The sequence below is a fragment of the Schistocerca gregaria genome, chromosome 10, assembly GCF_023897955.1.
Source record: "Schistocerca gregaria isolate iqSchGreg1 chromosome 10, iqSchGreg1.2, whole genome shotgun sequence".
Classification (NCBI taxonomy): Eukaryota; Metazoa; Arthropoda; class Insecta; order Orthoptera; family Acrididae; genus Schistocerca; species Schistocerca gregaria.
Genome location: NC_064929.1, coordinates 117,046,912 through 117,066,070, shown reverse-complemented (window position 1 = coordinate 117,066,070; position 19,159 = coordinate 117,046,912). Strand labels below are relative to the sequence as shown.

The 19,159-nt window shown below is 41.1% G+C and overlaps 1 protein-coding gene across 1 annotated transcript in view; it reads left to right on the top strand.

Annotated features, from left to right (window-relative positions):
- The window catches only part of LOC126293378 (mothers against decapentaplegic homolog 6), a 219,155-nt gene extending 203,776 nt beyond the window's left edge, over nucleotides 1-15,379 (top strand). The window contains exons 5-7 of the mRNA XM_049986584.1: nucleotides 4,253-4,456; nucleotides 6,895-7,198; nucleotides 10,209-15,379. Of these exons, the coding sequence (XP_049842541.1) occupies nucleotides 4,253-4,456; nucleotides 6,895-7,198; nucleotides 10,209-10,212 (512 nt within the window). The 3' untranslated portion in view covers nucleotides 10,213-15,379. The remainder of the gene's footprint in view (nucleotides 1-4,252; nucleotides 4,457-6,894; nucleotides 7,199-10,208) is intronic.
- Nucleotides 15,380-19,159: the final 3,780 nt, after the last annotated feature.

Below are 19,159 nucleotides of genomic sequence, written 5' to 3'. Positions count from 1 at the left end.
TGTGGTGAAAAAATTCAAATACACAACGTTTGTGGACAATGTAGCAATAACATAAAAAGGTTCAAATGGCTCTGGGCACTATGGGACTTAACATCTGAGGTCATCAGTCCCCCAGACTTAGGACTACTTAAACCTAACTAACCTAAGGACATCACACATATCTATGCCCGACGCAGGATTCGAACCTTCGACCGTAGCAGCAGCGCAGTTCCGGACTGAAGCGCCTAGAACCGCTCGGCCGAAACGGTCGGCTGGCAATAACAAGCTCCAACATTCTTGCATCTCCAGATCTAGTTCTTCGATCGTGGTGAACGCCCATTATGGTTCCTCGAAGAGGAGAGCCAGTAATGGTATGGTGGATTAACTGTAAGAGGCACCGCAGCCACAAATATGCAGAACTAGCCCATCCCTACTTGAGCGGTCTCTCTAACAACATGTGCATGCTCCGGTTCGAAGTCGGTTCGCGACCATGCATTGACGCCCGGGGAGATCGCATCCTTGTACCCACAGGAAATGATTCTCTGCTAGATGCTTACTGACTGCTGATAATGACAACATGAGTGGTTGACACCACAAGACATTAAGTTCTTGATGCACTAGGTTACAAATTTCCCTTTACATGCTCTGCCTGTGTCCTGACTGATGGATTTGTGCGTTAGGGCAGGATGTGAGACAAGTGAAAGTAAGGTTGTGGCATTCCCCCCCCCCTTTCCCCCTAAATACCGTCTCACTTTCTTTCCCCATTCCTCCAACTGGTCCGCATCTTATTTCAACATGTGCGAGAACCGAGGATTGTTGTTGCTGTTGTGGTCTTCAGTCCTGAGACTGGTTTGATGCAGCTCTCCATGCTACTCCATACAGTGCAAGCTTCTTCATCTCCCAGTACCTACTGCAGCCTACATCCTTCTGAATCTGCTTAGTGTATTCATCTCTTGGTCTCCCTCTACGATTTTTACCCTCCACGCTGCCCTCCAGTACTAAATTTGTGATCCCTTGATGCCTCAAAACATGTCCTACCAACCGATCCCTTCTTCTAGTCAAGTTGTGCCACAAACTTCTCTTCTTCCCAATCCTATTCAATACTTCCTCATTAGTTATGTGATCTACCCATCTAATTTTCAGCATTCTTCTGTAGCACCACATTTCGAAAGCTTCTATTCTCTTCTTGCCCATACGATTTATCGTCCACTTTTCACTTCCATACATGGCTACACTCCATACACATACTTTCAGAAACGACTTCTGACACTTAAATCTATACTCGATGTTAACAAATGCTCTACGTTCTCCTTTAAAAGGTGGAATATATTGTCACTTGTTGTTGTTTTGGTCTTCAGTCCAGAGACTGGTTTGATGCAGCTCTCCATGCTACTCCATCCTGTGCAAGCCTCTTCATCCCCCAGTACCTACTGCAGCCTACATCCTTCTGAATCTGCTTAGTGTATTCATCTCTTGGTCTCCCTCTACAGTTTTTACCCTCCATGCTGCCCTCCAATACTAAACTTGTGCCGGCCGCGGTGGTCTCGCGGTTCTAGGCGCGCAATCCGGAACCGTGCGACTGCTACGGTCGCAGGTTCGAATCCTGCCTCGGGCATGGATGTGTGTGATGTCCTTAGGTTAGTTAGGTTTAAGTAGTTCTAAGTTCTAGGGGACTAATGACCACAGCAGTTGAGTCCCATAGTGCTCAGAGCCATTTTTTTACTAAACTGGTGATCCCTTGATGCCTCAGAACATGTCCTAGCTACCGATCCCTTCCTCTAGTGAAGTTGTGCCACAAACTTCTCTTCTCCTCAATCCTATTCGAAACTTCCTCATTAGTTATGTGATGTACCCATTAAATATTGAGCATTCTGCTACTAAAATTTTTGAACACAGTCAGCGTTCTTAAAATTTGTTAAAATTAAAATTTAAAACAGTCTTGATCGCATTTTTTTTAAATTGGCGTGAGTGACCGGTTTCGACTCTTTCATAGAGTCATCTTCAGACTCTGTTGACGATTAATCTTGTATTCCTTGTATAGTATTATAATTATTTTTCGGCTAGTCTTTTTCTCTCAGGATGACAATATTGTCATTCTGAGAGAAAAGGACTTGCCTGAAATATTGTCATCCTGACAGAAAAAGACGAGCCGGAAAATAAATACAATACCATACAAGGAATACAAGATTAATCGTCAGCAGAGTCTGAAGATGACTCTATGAAAGAGTCGAAACCGGTCACTCAGTCCAATAAAAAAGAATGCGATCAAGACTGTTTTAAATTTTAATTTTATGCTACTATAATCGTGGTAATGCAAGTCTTAAGTTACTTTGACAGGGGAGACCAGCGAAGGAAATTCGGTAGTCACAGACGTCGCTGTTGTGTGCAGGACGTTTATCTGCCCCAGCTCGACCCGTTTGGCGTGCCTCCAAGATGGCGCTCTTCGTGCTACTGAGTCACGTGCGGAAGGAACCGAAAGCAACTTGCGGTTCTGTCCTTGGTTTCCGAATACCTTGTTCAAATACACATACATATAAATTCAGTTTTCCATTATCCAACTCCTCCGTCCCATTCACGCCCTCATAACAGAACACGTACTGCGTCGTGAATTCGAAACACTTAAGAATAAGCGTTGGCTTGATTTGCGTAGAAGCACTGCTGTTACGACCCACGTATAATTCAATAAATTTTACACCAACTATATTGTCGATTATCTTTGCATGGAGACATCAGGATGGCTTTAGCAAACGACAGCAAAAAGAGCGTTAAAATTAAACTTTCAAATTGCTACGTACAATGAAACTTTCTCGCAGACTAAAACTGTGCCAGACCGAGGCTCGAACTCGGAACCTTCGCGGGCAAGTGCACAAACCGTGAATCGTGTTTGGATAGTTCACGAAAGGCAAAGGTCCCGAGTTCCATTCCCCTTCCAGCACACGGTTTTAATCTGCCAAAAAGTTTTATATCGGCGGGCGCACACTCCGCTGCAGAGTGAAAATTTCATTCTGTTACATACAATATTTATTTCGTGTTATACCTATTTTATACATTTATAAATGTACAGCTGATAAGCTATTTGTTCATACCGCAAACAATATCTTTCAATTCTTTGAATGTATTTAAACATTTTTGTGTTAACAGATGTTTTAATGTTGTGATACAATCGTTCCTCTTACGTATTCTACGAAAGGTTGTGAGACTCTTGAAGCAAATAAAACTACTGATGTTTGGCGTTTGCTATATTGATGCATAAAGGATGTGAATAAATGTTACTAATAAACGAGTCGCAACGTGTTCAGGTGTGTTTATTACATAACAACCCACTTCGAGCTGTATGGACGTCTTCAGGTGACATCGAAAATTCGCCAACAATATACGTAACTAACTGGTAAATTATCCACCCCGATTGTTTGCAGACTCAAACTCCCATGTGTAAAACACCTTCCGACATATGATTATTTTACAAGTGAGTTAGTGTGTTAGGTATGTATACGGGAAAAAGTTTTAAAAAGCTTGGAAATTAATCTGAAGTTTGCTGGAAGTCATTGTGTGCTCCCATTCTCAAATAGTGGATGAATATAGTCTGGGTAATATGTGTGCCGCGAGTTACACTGTCTTAAGACTCGTGCTTGTCTTACAGTGTTAAATATTTAACATAAGATAATAGTCCTCAATGAGTAGATTACATCAGTATTTTATAAATTTTTAATTTCGCTAAATAATTATGTGAAAATCAGATTTTTGTTGTCCACTGCAAGCCACTAGATAGGCAATGTGGAGTTGTGGCTGGGTGCCATGAACTTGGTTAACACTCTAGCGATATAGATTCTCACAAAGTGGCAGACGTTTTCCTGAACATTTCTTAGAAATGTCCAATTTCTTCTCGGCTTGTCATTTATTTTCTTACTTTCCCGTCGATTCATTGTCATCTTGTAGAAACAGATGTACTGCAGATGATCTGCGTCTTCCCAACACAGTATTTTGACGACGACGTAACCAGGCGTCCTCATCAGGTGTTTTCTCAGGGAAGATGGGGAGCACCGGCAGTACACCTGATTGTGTGACATGACAAATTTCTGCCACTTTGGAAGAGATGCGAAACCTGTTACTGAATTTTCAACATCACCTGAACACGTCGATTTAGAACGCAACTCGTTGAGGCGGAGTACATTCACTCGAAGTATGGTGTGGAGGCACAAAATGATGGACGCAAGTGACAGAGGGACTCAGTCGAGTAGCTCTTTTGACAACGAGATGTGTGTGTGGTGTGCAGGTGACGGGTTCGGCGGGGGACGCGTGTGGTGCAAGCTCGCGTACTGGGAGCTGGCAACACGCGTGGGGCGGCTGTTCCCTGTGGAGGCAGCCACCGTCAGCGTCTTCTCGGCGCCGCACGCGGGCGACGGGCTCTGCATAGAGGCGCTCGCGCCCTCGGCCGCCCACGACGCCGTCCGGCGCACCCGCCCCAAGATAGGGCTCGGTGAGTACACGCCTCAGGCCTGCAGCGCAAAAAACTGTACCAATTGTGGTGGGGTGTGTCACTGGCACTACCTCTTTACGTCATAGGCAAGTATAACAATGAAAACCACCAAATATGGCACACTAGTGTCGCAAACACTGCAACAAACATGGCGGCTGTTCGGTTTGCTTGTCAGCCAATCATTGCACAGGACACCTGACCTTGTCAGTGAATCGCAGCACAGGACACCTGACCTTGTCAGTGAATCGCAGCACAGGACACCTGACCTTGCCAGCGATTCGCAGCACAGGACACGTGACCTTGCCAGCGAATCACAGCACAGGACCCATGACATTGCCAGCGAATCGCAGCACAAGATACGTGACGTTGCAGCAAATCGCAGCACAGGACACATGACCTTGTCAGCGAATCACAGCACAGGACACGTGACCTTGCCAGCGAATCGCAGCACAGGACACGTGACCTTGCCAGCGAATCGCAGCACAGGACACGTGACATTGCCAGCGAATTGCAGCACAAGATACGTGACCTTGCCAGCGAATTGCAGCACAAGATACGTGACCTTGCCAGCGAATCGCAGCACAGGACACGTGACATTGCCAGCAAATCGCAGCACAAGATACGTGACCTTGCCAGCGAATCGCAGCACAGGACACGTGACCTTGCCAGTGAATCGCAGCACAGGACACATGACCTTGCCAGCGAATCACAGCACAGGACACGTGACCTTGCCAGTGAATCGCAGCACAGGACATGTGATCTTGCCAGTGAATTGCAGCACAGGACACGTGACCTTGCCAGCGAATCACAGCACAGGGCATGTGACCTAGCCAGTGAATCGCAGCACAGGACACGTGACCTAGCCAGTGAATCGCAGCACAGGACACGTGACCTTGCCAGTGAATTGCAGCACAGGACACGTGACCTTGCTAGTGAATCGCACCACAGGAAACGTGACCTCATCAGTGTATCGCAGCACAGGACACGTAACCGAGGCGAATTAAGGATGGGCTGAACTGTGACTTTCCAATATCATTTAATACTACTTTTTGGTGATTACCATTCCTCACAGTTCAAAATCACATTATATGAATTCACAACTTGTATCCCTCCACACTGCACCAACATTAATGTGTTTTTTTACCGTAGCTGTTACTCTGTGATTTGTCACAAGTATCCTATGACTATACTATCAATGAGTCACAGTTGGAATCGACCAACTCATACAAATACCTGGGTGTAACACTTTGTAGGTATATGACATGGGATGATAACATCAGGTGTTATTTTTAAAGTTGGGCACTATCTACGAATACTGCGAAACTGGATATTAGCTACTGGTACTGACTCCACAGTTTCCACATAACTATATCTTATTACAGTGACTAGGGAACCCGGCAATGCTTTGCAGTTGCCAAGTATATATGGGAATTAGATGTGTGTACCAATATCCTTCTACCCTCCCCCCACCTTCTCTTTGCCCATGTCTGCCTCCCTTCTCTCTCCCCACTATCTCCTCCTCTCCCCACCTCTTTGTGAGTCACCTCCTCCCCCTCTATCACACTTTTCCTCTTCCATCTCACTGTTTATATACCCCCCCCCCCCCGCCCCCGTCTTCTCACTCTCTCTCTGACCTTGAGCCTTGTTTATTGTTATTGCAAACGAAACCTTGATTGGGAGCTGAAGTTGCTTGCAGTCAATGGGTAAATCGATTGGGGATCATTGGTATACAGGGAATGAGAGATGTCCAGCTGCTGGATCTGTGTGGATAGTAGCTTCAATTATAGTACTTCTATTGGTTCTAAAATGTTTTGGGGTCAAATTACAGTTTCATACAATCTAGATTCTGTAGTTGCATTCTAGTAATAAACTATAAACTACAACTTTCCTCTTTTCTGTGAAACCACTGGTGAGGAATGAAACAAAACAGCAAATTGTTGTGTACACAATTTTTTGTTTGAAAATATATTTAAGGAAAGATAATATATATGGGGGAGAAAATTTGTCTAATGATTTACATACACTTCTCTCTCAACAGAAACTGATTGTGAGAAAGAGATTCACAGCATTGCACAGCATTTCCTTTCTCACAGTTGCTTTTAACACAAGACTTGTGGCATTGTCGTTTGCAAAAATGTGTACTCTATGTCTGTCTGAATGTTCATTAGCGTATTGAGAAAAAATTTGGCATTCATTGGTAGAGAATTTTTTGAGACTTTTGGTAACAGTGTTATATGATGATTTGTTTTTATGTAGTAGTACAGGTAATCAGAACTGAAGCAGCTATTTGCACAATTCAGTAAAAAATTTTACAACAATGATCCACATGCGCCCCCCGAGTAATGTGTTATAATTTTTCTTGACATTATGCACGACACGTGCCACATATGTCAGTAGTACACGGAAAATGTTTGTGACACTCGGCCGTTGTTCCTCAGGTGTGACCCTGAGCCTGGAGGGAGACACGGTGTGGGCGCACAACCGCAGCAAGGCGCCCATCTTCGTGAACTCGCCGACCCTGGACGACCCGGACTCGCGGGCGCCCCTCGTGTACAGGGTGCCGCCCGGCTACTGCCTCGACATCTTCGACCGCAGCAGAGCGGTGCCGGACCGGTGCGCCGAAGGGCCCGTCGACCCCAACTCGGTGCGCATCAGCTTCGCTAAGGGCTGGGGCCCCAAGTACTCCCGCCAGGAGGTGACGGCCTGTCCCTGCTGGCTCGAGGTGCTGCTCGCGCCCTGCAGGTGAGTCGCAGATTTGTACGGCAAAGGAGAGCCCCGACACCTGACAGCCAAGTGCCCGAGGCTGCCAACGGCACTGAAATACGCAATAGACACTGAGGCATTGCCAGAAACACACAATTGTGACGGGTTGCGGGAAGCAGCCGCTCTTCTTTCACCGTACCGACTTTATTCAGTCAGTCGTGCCACTGACGATCATCTTAAAGATCGGCCGATAAGTCACAACTTGCTCGGTAGAAGTTAGTCTTCCTCCTACCTTTTTATCGAGTCTAAATGTGCCTGCCTGCAGTGTTTATGAAGTATAGTTTGTCATGATTAAAGTGTGCGTCATTTATGTTGGCGGCCGAGTTTAGGTTTGCTCTGCGCATCTGACGTCACAAAACACAGTCAGCCAATGAAAAGAGAACGACGTTGCCAGATCTCGACTGCAGTGCAGAGCACGGACGAGTGTGTTAAGTTTTAGAAACGTTCAGTCGTAAATAAAGTAATTTAACAAAATAAATGTCTTGGTAGCAGACTTTCTGTAAAAGAAAGTTTGGAAAAGGTGTTCTTTATACCAGTTGCTTCATATTCTATTAATTAATTGACCAAACAAGCAATAAGCCCTCTATTTCACGCGATAGCAAGGAAAGGTGTTTGTATCAATCTCACGAACCGCTTTTTCGCAATAAAGAACAGCGGTAATTGTTTATTACCTATTGTACTTCGACGAAGCGTGAGTAATTCATAATCATACCAACAGTGTTTGTCAGTATTTTGCGTGACATGTTCTCGTGGCATTCGGTTGGTATGTGTGTTCCGTTAGTGTAACGGTGAACGTCTTTGACTTCTGCGCGAAGGTTGTGTGTTCAAACTTTGTGTGGTGCTTAATATTTTCATTATTTATTATTACTTTACGAATTATATACGTTTGAATGCAATTTTTTGAAATTTCTAGTGCTTTGTGCCTTCATTAACCCTTTCGCTGCAAACTCTTCAAAATTTCTTGCAATGGTTTACTATATTTAATGCTGCATAATAACTGCGTTGAACATCGAAACAAAATTAAGTCATTTAAGGGGGAAGTTATCAGTCAAGAAGAGGTGTAAAAATCAAATTTTTGGGCCAAATAGTTTTTGTGGAATCGAATGATAAGAGTGTCAAAGCAGTCGGAACACCATGTGTCTGTACAGGCGAGCAGTGCAGTGATGACAAAATCGCGCACAGCGCGGAATGCGGGTAGCTCGTCTCTGTAGCAGCGAAAGGGTTAATGCGGCCGTGGTGGCTTTACTTCATAAACTGCGCGCTCCCCCCCTAAACGTAAGCTTGCGAATTATGCTATACTATGGCGCTGCTTCTTTTGGCGCGTACAACTGGCAATGCAGCAATCTCCCGCGTCTGGGCGGGCATGCGCGTGCCGCCAAGATAAAAGAATTGAACTATTGTGTGGAATAAAAATAGTTTTTATGTCAGGTTATAAACTTTTAAAAAGGAAGAAAGATTTACAAATTACGAGGGGCTTTCAATAACCAAGACAATACATTTCTTTCCTGAAATCACTTTGGTTTTATTCAGAATTCCAGTACACCATAATATTCTCCACTTTATTTGCTACAAACACTATTTAAAAAAAACCTATTTTTCAACATAATGTCCATGTGTTGCATGGACATGTATGTCTGTATAGTACCACTGTGCTAGTCAATGTTGGAGCCAGTTGTGCCACATGAATAACCTCCCCCATCATCCACATACTGCTTCTTGCAGGGGGCACCCTTCATTGGGCCAAACAGATAGAAATCAGAATGTGTGATATCTGGACTGTAGGGTGGATGAGTAAGAACAGTCCAATGAAGTTAGTTCCTCTTGAATGCTCAGACTATGTGAGGCCTTGCACCGTCATGTAGATAGAGAAGTTTGTTTGCATTTTTGTGCCAATGAACACACTCAAGTTGTTTATTTTTTCTCAGTTTTGTGAGGGTAGCACAGTACATGTCAGAGCTGATTGTTGTACCGTGACTTTACTGGCTGAAGGTGGTATTTTTTAAATGTATTCACATTGAGAAACCCATTAAAACTGTGCATCCCAACTATAAACGCACATCCCCACATAATTTCACTACCAGAGCAGGCCTCTGCCTTACTCAGAGTTTCCTTCCCATCCATTTGGTCTCAAGAGTTCTGGAGGTGTTGGTTCCACAGCAGCTACCAGATACGGGGGGGGGGGGGGGGGGGGGGGGGTTGTTATTAAAGTGCAGCTACTCACGGAGCTCCAGTGTGGATATTAATCATACTATGGCTACAAAACTTGGTACATACGCTATTGCCTTAATATGGAATTGATTAATAATGGGAAAGGAGTAGTTCTGATTTTGGCTGCCAGGTGCAAAACTGGCACTCTACAGCATCTTGTTAACATTCCTAGTGCTCATATTGAACAAAATGTGTAACCAGCATTAATAAAATTAACATTATGCTTTTCTCACTTGTTTGAAATTTTATGGACATGACTTGTTCCTAATCGATTACACGTGGAAATAATGTGATTTGTCCTTTTTGTATTCATAGTTTCAGATTTCCATGTGGTGGCGAAAATTGGATATCCCCCCCTCCTCCCCCAGCATAAACCTGTTCTGTATTAATGCATTAGAATATCCACAAAATTTCGTTGCTATACAATAGTTACAACCCACACTGCACTTCTGTGAGTAGCTGCACTTTAATCATAAGCACTCACTAGTTCCACAGCTACAAAGACTTGATGAAATACAGTTCTGATGTTGGATCTTTGATTTAATGGATGAGGTGATCTCTGCTAGTGAAACACATAATGTGTTTACCACAAAGCAATTGGCTTGAAGATGTGTTTTGGCACTTGGCTTAATACGCACACCCATAAACAAACTGTACATTCCGGAAAGGAATACATCCCTACTGCCTTCTCAGTGTCCTTGTTGCTCCTATTCAAGTTTCATTCCTGTTACTTGAATTAATATTTTTCATAGCACTAATCACATGTTATCTTCTGTCACAGGTGATGACAGCTGCCAGTGGAACGACACACTTCCCCACTGTCGAACATCCGAGCGAGTGCGCATCACGGCACGTGCGACTACAGTAAAGTGTCGAAGCTTCACCTGTGCAGTGGAAAGTCGCTCAGCGCATACTGCCGGCGTACGCCGCAAGATCGACAGGGTCTGGAGTCCTCGAGGGTGTCGGACCGTCTCTCGACACAAACTGTTCGGGCGACTGCGCGTCGTGCCGGAGGTTGCCGAAGCACTGACTCTCGTGTAGACGGATAAGTGTGATACGACTGCTTTGTTTTTTTTTCGACTGCTGAAATCGCAGAACGAGGGTTGTGATCGAAAACTCAGGGATCGGCTCGGTGGTCGATAATTTTTGTTTTAAACCTTCCCCTCCCCTACACACTCCTGAACATTAACGGAGACTGGACAGAAGAAAGACAGTGAAAGTGAAGCAGAATTACATAAATAGTGAGTATTCTTCAGGGGTGACATTGCTACTGTAAGCACTGTAGTGCCTTCCTCGACTTGTCGTGGCGGACGTCGAGTGTCTCGGATGTCTGCGGCAGGGCAGACAATTCAGTGCACACTGCCGGCTCTGCCCGGCACATCTGAAGCTGTGTTCTGGGAGGAGCACAGCAGTGTTTGTGCTCGTGCCAGGGAAGGGAGAGCTTGCTTTTTTTTCTTCTGCAAGGTGCCTTGTGATAGTAGTGCGGGAAGGTGGCGTCTACGCGAGAGCTGACTGAGAGGGTACCTCAGAGGGGCATCGTAGGCCTCTGAATTTCTGCTCAGTGTTTACCAGAGCTATTTTGTATATTACGTTTGTAAAGTATGGAACGGATTAAAGTTACGCATATACATATAAATATATATATATAAAAATATAAATAATATAAATGGAAATACCACATGTTATACATAATGTACAGTGTATCAAGATTGTTCTTTCCGGCTTATGTGAATAATTAAGCAGATTGTCTGTGGTTTTCAGCACTATCTGGTAAAGCTGCAATAATTGACGTTTTGTGGTCTGTTCTGCAGGCTTGTGCCTTTATTTTTCTTCTAAGAAATCTCTTTTACTCCACATTTTTTTCAAGTAGGTCTTTTTATTCTTTCTTCTGCTGTCCGTAAATCCTCCTGTATTTTATCCAAAGCGCTTTCATATTCATAAACTTGCTTTTCAAAATCTGTGGAACAATGTTCAGCTTGTTTTACCCACTTTTCCACTTTTAGTTTGTTTCCTCTGTATCTTCTAAGACTTTCGTGTAATTCTGTATTGACTTCAAATCAGGTTTCAGTTTTTGTGCTGATTCACAGTTACAATTTTTAATCATTCAGTTCACTTGCTTCCTGTCCATATGAGTCCATCATGTTGCGAAGTTTTGGCCAGCTTTTTCTTAGGAGATTTCTCTGTGCTGCAGACTTAGAGAGAAATTTAATCTGTATATTCATATGTCACATATGAATGTAAAGATCTTACAGAGCTATATATTCAAATGTCACACACGAATGTATGAATCTCGAACAGGAGTTAAATTGAGCACAAGAACTATTCAGAATTCTGAATCAAGCTGTAATTTAAGTTTACCTACTTCCGTAAGACAGAGCATTTTTGTTGCTAAATGAATGGAGACTGGAAGAAACACTTCAGTGGTGTCGTATTCTGTCGTGGTTTGTCCAAAGAATTTGTCTGGAGACTGTAGCTGAACATTGCTGGAAGACTACTGAAATAGACTCCACTTTCTAAAGCTGCCTATTGTCATAGCGCTGTTATCATTTGCAAATTTTTTACATGAGTTTTCATTTATTCATCAAGCCTGCAGCACAGAGCATTTTATATCTAGTCTGAAAGACTGCTCCTCATCATGCAGTAAAACAAAATTAAAGATAGTAAACATACGAATTCCTCATCGCCTTTGCCACTTGTGGCACTATACAGTTCAAAGTCCGGGTAACAGTAGAGAGGAAGCAAGTGCAATTCAGATAGGTAGGTAGGTGGCCACATGTAGCAGCCAGTAGGTAAATGTGAGCTGTCCAAAGATATTAATTTAAATATTCAGCGGCCTTTCACTGATTCGATGAGCTTTCAGTGTAACTTTCCAGAGAAAATGGAAACTGATATTGCCTTTTTTGTAAAAAAAAAAAAGTATAAATACGTGCAATAAGAAGAGTTGGCAATGTTAAGATAAAAAAAAGAAAAAAAGCACTTTTGTTATCAATTATCAGAACTGTATTGTTTGTGATGGTTATTTGGTGAGAAAACAGTGCCTTCAGTGTTGTTAAAATATTAAACTTCCTTCAATGCTGTGAAAATAGTTGCTAGTTCTTCTGGTCCAACAAGATATGCCTTCACCATTTTGCCTTCATGTGATAGAAAGGTAGGAGTTACATGGCAGTGGAGAGAGAAAGTAATTTTGAAATTTTTGAAAAAAAAAAAAGAATTAAATAGATGACATAAAACTAAATTGCTCTTTGTGCCTGTGTTAATTTGTACGCTTTTTATTAGTACCACTTTGTCCCTGAAGTGATGCTTATTAGCAACACAGTCAATATTGAAATTCTGCTGGCATCAGTATTTCAGTACGTGAAATTACTAGCAACAGTACTTAGACTGTGTTCAGGTTCTGAAGAAATGAATAGGCAAGAGTGCCTAAAACTGCTTAAAGAGGTGATATTTTATGTGTGAAGCAGTATCTCTTTCAAGCTTTTTTAAAAATACCAATAGTACTAGCAGTGATTTTTTTTTTTTTTATATATTTTTTTAAAAAATTCTGTGTGGAATTCGTTAAAATCACTGCTGTGCTTGTTGCCACGAGGAAGGATATTATGTGCCAAATATTATAATCAAAATTTTGAAGCAAATGTGCACCCCATTTTTCTTCTTTTTATTGTTATGTTTCACTGTAGTCCTAAAACCATTGACTTCATTTCATTGTATTCCAGTTTTGCCTTTACTTCTGTATAATTTAGCTTTAAATGGAAACTTGTCTGGTGGCTGTGCATAAACTGAACTGACTGCCATAAATACGCACTGAAGCCTTTATTGGCAATTTGTAGTAGAGTCTGTCGAATGTAATTGTCAGTGTGAATTCCGTGCAAAAGTGTTCAGTGCTCCTCCTTTCTAATATTGCAAAGACAATGAGCTTGTTAATGGTTTTATGGAAATGTTGTACTGCACATGGCAGCTTTATTGTAAAAAGAAATTTATTTAAATACCTATAAATATATATATAAATATGTATATGTAAAAAAATATTATTTATGTGCCATTTTTATATTTGTATATTGTACTTACACATTCAGGGCAAGTGTGTGCAAAAGGAGGAGGTTGGTTGCAGATTTAAACTATTTATTTTCTTGCTGTTCCACAAATCTATTGTTAAATTTGAGGGCTCTTTACTGGTTTGTATTTACAAACACTGCTGTAGCCAACCAGAAACCATACTGAGAGTACTCTTTGAGATAGGCCACACTACAACATGAAGCAGTGTCCAAAAATCCTGTTTTAATATATTGTACTTGTTTGCTTGAAGTTTTGTGTTACCGATTTGAAAAAAAAACTGTGCCATTTTGCATAATCCTTTGGAACTCTCAATATTTGGCTTTAGCAGTAGTGTTGTAACAATTTGTTTGGAAGGTTTTTACTCATTCTTTATAAAAAATTAAATAAGAGGGGGGAATAACAAAAATTTTGTATGTCCACGATCCTGCATGGGAAACGCAAGGGCACAAAATGTCAGAATGTTTCCTGTCGACAGAAGCAAAGCAGTAATATTGCAAAGCAATTACCTGTAGAAATAGTATTATCAGTTTGGCATTTCTCTGTGTTGTAGTGTGGCTTCATTACAAGTGTGCTCGTTATATCAGATTTGCTTGTAACCTGTTCCTTAAAAATACAAAATACAAACATCTGCTTGAGAGTCAATGTACTTTGCTTTGCAGGCTCAATGTTCATGCTAACATATGGTTATAGCACCTCTGTGGTAAAACTGTAACATTTCTAATTCCTTTATACCTTTGGGCTACAGATGGCAAAAATTATCTAATTGCCAATATTTGGTATTTCTTGTACTCAGTGAGTACTATGAGGAGAACTTTTAAGGATGTGAACAAAGTAAGTTGCTGTGTCAGTATTAAAATGCCTGTTCAGCTGACAAAAGGCATGCTCTACAAAGGTGGATTTTTGAGGTTGTTATTAACATAGTTCTGGTAAAAAGGTAATTCCAGAGTATAGCGGGTACAACTCCTGTGTAAGGAGACAAGATAATTTCTTTTTAATACTGCTTGTGATGCTGTGTAACACTTGTAAATTGTTTAGTCTCTCATATATTCGGCTGTTAAGAGATACAACTGTGTTACATTTCAACACATCACTGTCAAAAATGGTTACTTCTTATACTAAGATAGAAATTATTAAAAAGAAGATTTTTTGTGTTTTTTCAGTTATATAACTGGTTGCAGAACTGAATACTGAGAAATTTAATACATTGATCTGCTGTTATAATGTAATTTGTACCACTGCAAAATGTTGTTCCTGAAAACTATAATTGTAAAGTGTTTTGTGAAATTTATGTAGTTTGTAGGACTCCATTTAATTCAAGAGCAGGGTTTCATATTGAAAAATTCTCTCATATATTATTGTGATGCATGTATATTTGATAAGGGTAACTGCTTTGGAATGCAGGCTTTCCCAGTGTATATTGTGAAAGTTGTATGTTGCTTCACGGTTGGATTCCACCATGATTGTGCCCTGTTATGCTCTGGTCAATTGTTATTTCCTTTTGTACAAAACTAAAGCATTGGCACTTAAGATGAATTTCTGAGCCCGTTTTCTGCATAAATAATGCACCACAGTAGAAATGTATTTTGATACTGACAATATTAGGATCATTGAATCACTTACTGTCTTTTGGAGATCGTAGCACAGCTGAGAGCTCTTCACTTACAAATTTTTTTCCTACATTACCAAGTATAAATTGTGGAAATTATTGAGACTTAAAGGTGACAATCAGATGAAAGATTTAAGAGAAACTACTGGTTTCTCATTTTTCTGAATGTATATATTGTACAAAAAAGTGAGTGTGAATGTGAAAATGCATGCTTGAAACAGTGGAATGATTTGCACTCCTTGGCAGGAGTGACAATGCCTCATTTATAATAAACATGAAGGAATTTTAAACAAGTGTTTTCATTGCTCTTAACCTTTCCTGAGTTTATTTCTGTAACACCTCTGCCAGTGAGAAAATAAAAACCTAGCTGTATACTCATTAAGTATACACTTTAGTGCTCAAATGTGAAAGGAAACAATGTTTAAATTATTGTGCTCATGTGTCTCTTTAAGTGCATGTGTGTATATCTTGGGTACTGTGATGAGCAAGTCAGGTTATGAATGTACGAAGCAATTGGCACACATTCAAGTGAAGTAGGATCCTTTTGAAATACAAAGTTGCAGAGCAGATAAATGTGTCTTATAAAATCTGTGCTATAAAGCCCACTAGTAAATTACTATTTCAGTTTAGTCCATGCATTTCCCAGACCTTTAATCACCTGCAAAAGCACATGACACAGATGAAATTATCAAAAAAGATTAATATTGTATGGGCACACCTGAAGAACTATGACTGGCAAACAAGGATAAATTGTATAACTTCTGACTTTGAAGCATTTTTTTCTAAAGTGTGTGGAGATTTGGTAAATTACCAGAAGCAAGTGGGGAAAGAACAAAATCTAAACAAAATTGTTTTTAAAGATAACGCACAGCAGAAAGCACGAGGGTGAAGCGAACACATGGATAGCAAATAGTAATAAGCAGATGAGTTTTCAGAGTAAAGTTGGCTAGACAGCTTAAATATGGTTCTTAGCTGGCATGTATAAAAAAGAAATAGGAGAATCAATCTATCAATCTCTCTCTCTCTCTCTCTCTCTCTCTCTCTCTCTCTCTCTCTCTCTCTCTCTCTCTCTCTGAAAACAGTACACACAGTTGCTGATAAGACTAATGGTTAGAAATCAAATTGCATTTTTTATTGATTTATTTATAAACATATTCTATAGAGCACTTTATGCATGTGAGATGCTAGGATTTGGAAAGTGAAGAATATATGAATGTTGCTTACATACAACAGAGTATAGTTAATGAACAAAAAGGTGCACAGCAAATAAAAATGTAAAGCTGGAATAATACAGAAGCAAAATGATAAAATGCCATACACAAATTAATACATGTTATACAATACATAAACACTAAACATATATGCATAAGAACTCTATATAAAAATCAGCTGATGAATAGATAGTTTTATCAGGCAAATATATCGTTTTATTTTATTTTTAAAAAATACACTTTTTCCACATAGGTATTTTATGTTATTCGGCAATGAATTACATGTTTAATACTGGAGTACTGTACACCAACTTAGATTTTTGAGATCACAGTGACGAACATTCCTTTCTTCTGTTGTGATCGTGGTACATTTAATTGGTTTCATAGCACCCAAGATTATCAACAATGAATCTTATAATGGAGTAAATATATTGAGACGTTGTAAGTACACAAAGTTTCTCTAAGCAATTATGACAGGAGGTCCTCTGAGTACTCAGCACATAATTCACATGACCTTTTCCCTGCAGAAATAAAAGTTTCTTTGATGTGAATGATTTGCACCAGAAGACTGAAAGTACCCAAAATAAATGACTTTGTGATACTGGTGTCTTACAATATATGTATTAGCAGACTGTCAAGTACGATAGGCATTTCCTTTAGGAATTTGTGTTTGGAACTCAAATGGATATAATTAGTTTTGCTCAGGTTTATCAACAGTGAGTTTTCTTTGAGCCTGGTTAGGAGTTCTGAAAGTAATTTGTTGGCTTCAGTCTCTAGTTTGGTGGATTGTTTGTTGTTTATCATAATGCTAGTTTCATTGGGAAGTTGCATGTTTTGTATTACCTAGGTAGGCCATTTATACAGAGTGTTAAAAAAGAACTATCCAATATTACAGATGATGGTTGTACACATCAAAACAAGGAAAAAATGTCCTTTAACCATGGGTCCTACCCAGCATACATTGTGAAATATGACCAGTTGTTCAAAGGTGGTGTCCAACATGTTCATTCATCTCAATGCATGCCTGTGCCCTTCGGTGTAAGGACTCGCACATTCTTTGAAATTGCCATGGTTGGTTCTGAATGTGCTGAGATGAATGGAAGACATGTCTGTGAAGTGTCTGCACATCATTTATTGGAGTGCCATAGACCAATTGTTTCATGTGTCCCCATAACCAGAAGTCTAGAGGATTTAGGTCCAGGGAACGAGCAGGCCAAGGTATGGGACATCCCCAGCCAATTCGCCGGTTTTCATATGTCCTTTCAGGTGTCGATGCACAACGCAGAGAAAATGTGCCAGTGTGCCATCATGCGTGAACCACATCTGTAGTCTTTCCTGACGTGGCTTATCCTCCAGCAAGAGAGGCAGCACATCCTTCAGAAAGTGATGGTAATGAGCCCTGTTAGCGTGTATGGCTGTGGTAATTTATCACCAAGAATGTCTACCTATACATTGATTGGGGATTGATCCTGATGCCTGTTTCTAGAAGTGCATGGGGATTTTCGATGGCCCACCAATGCTGATTATGGAAGTTTACAATGCTATTGGCAAATTGTGGGTCTGTACTACACTGCCGCAAGAACCCTGGGCAGAACTGCACTCTGGCAGGATGGTCTTGTGCCCTAAGAGCATGGACGTGGTGAACACGGTGCGGATACAACGACTGCTCCTGAGGTACCACCCAGACTAGAGGATGACTAACACCTTCAGTTGCTGCTGTTTGTCACACACTGGTTCCAGAATTGTCATCCAATGCACCTAGAACACTCTCCTCCAGTTCACATTTCAGACATGTGAACTGAACAAGGACTTCCACTGTCTACTTTGTTAGGTACAGAGCCTCTTTCCCCAAGACGCTGGAACACTTGGCTGAACATCTTAACAGATGGTAACCTGCGTGCTGGAAATATTTCGGGGTACAGGTTATGGGCTCTTTGATTAACTCCATCTGCTGAACCATAGCAGTAAATCATTCTGCCATTTTCCTTGTGGAATCAAAGTCCTCAGTTGCTAGGTTGCATCAGAGTATCTGCAAGAGAGAAAACATGTACTTTAAATGTGACCTATAACTAAGCAAATGTCACGGTACACACCCTGAATTAGGAGAAATATACGCAGATGTAAACAGTAGAATCACACAACATAAAGGGAACAACTCACTCAGCCCACTGAGGTGACGTTTACATCGATACTGCACGGCAGTATCCCAGCACCCTGTTGATCTCCGTAGGACATAGAGCCGCAGTGCAACAATGGTGCTTGTATCTGCAACCACATGTTCATGATGTCTTCCCACCTCACAATATTCCATACCACGGGTTGTAATTAATGTTAATTATTGGGTAGCTGTCTGTAGTAGGACAAGTAATTCATTGCTATGGATGACATCACAAGAGCATCTCCTGTGTGAACACATACAGGGTGTTACAAAAAGGTACGGCCAAACTTTCAGGAAACATTCTTCACACACAAAGAAAGAAAATATGTTACGTGGACATGTGTACGGAAACGCTTACTTTCCATGTTAGAGCTCATTTTATTACTTCTCTTCAAATCACATTAATCATGGAATGGAAAAACACAGCAACAGAACTTACCAGTGTGGCTTCAAACACTTTGTTATAAGAAATGTTCAAAATGTCCTCCGTTAGTGAGGATACATGCAACCACCCACCATCGCATGGAATCCCTGATGCGCTGACGCAGCCCTGGAGAATGGCGTATTAACTGGAAGCAGTTAATTCTATAAATTATCTGGGAGTACGCATTAGGAGTGATTTAAAATGGAATGATCATATAAAGTTGATTGTCGGTAAAGCAGATGCCAGACTGAGATTCATTGGAAGAATCCTAAGGAAATGC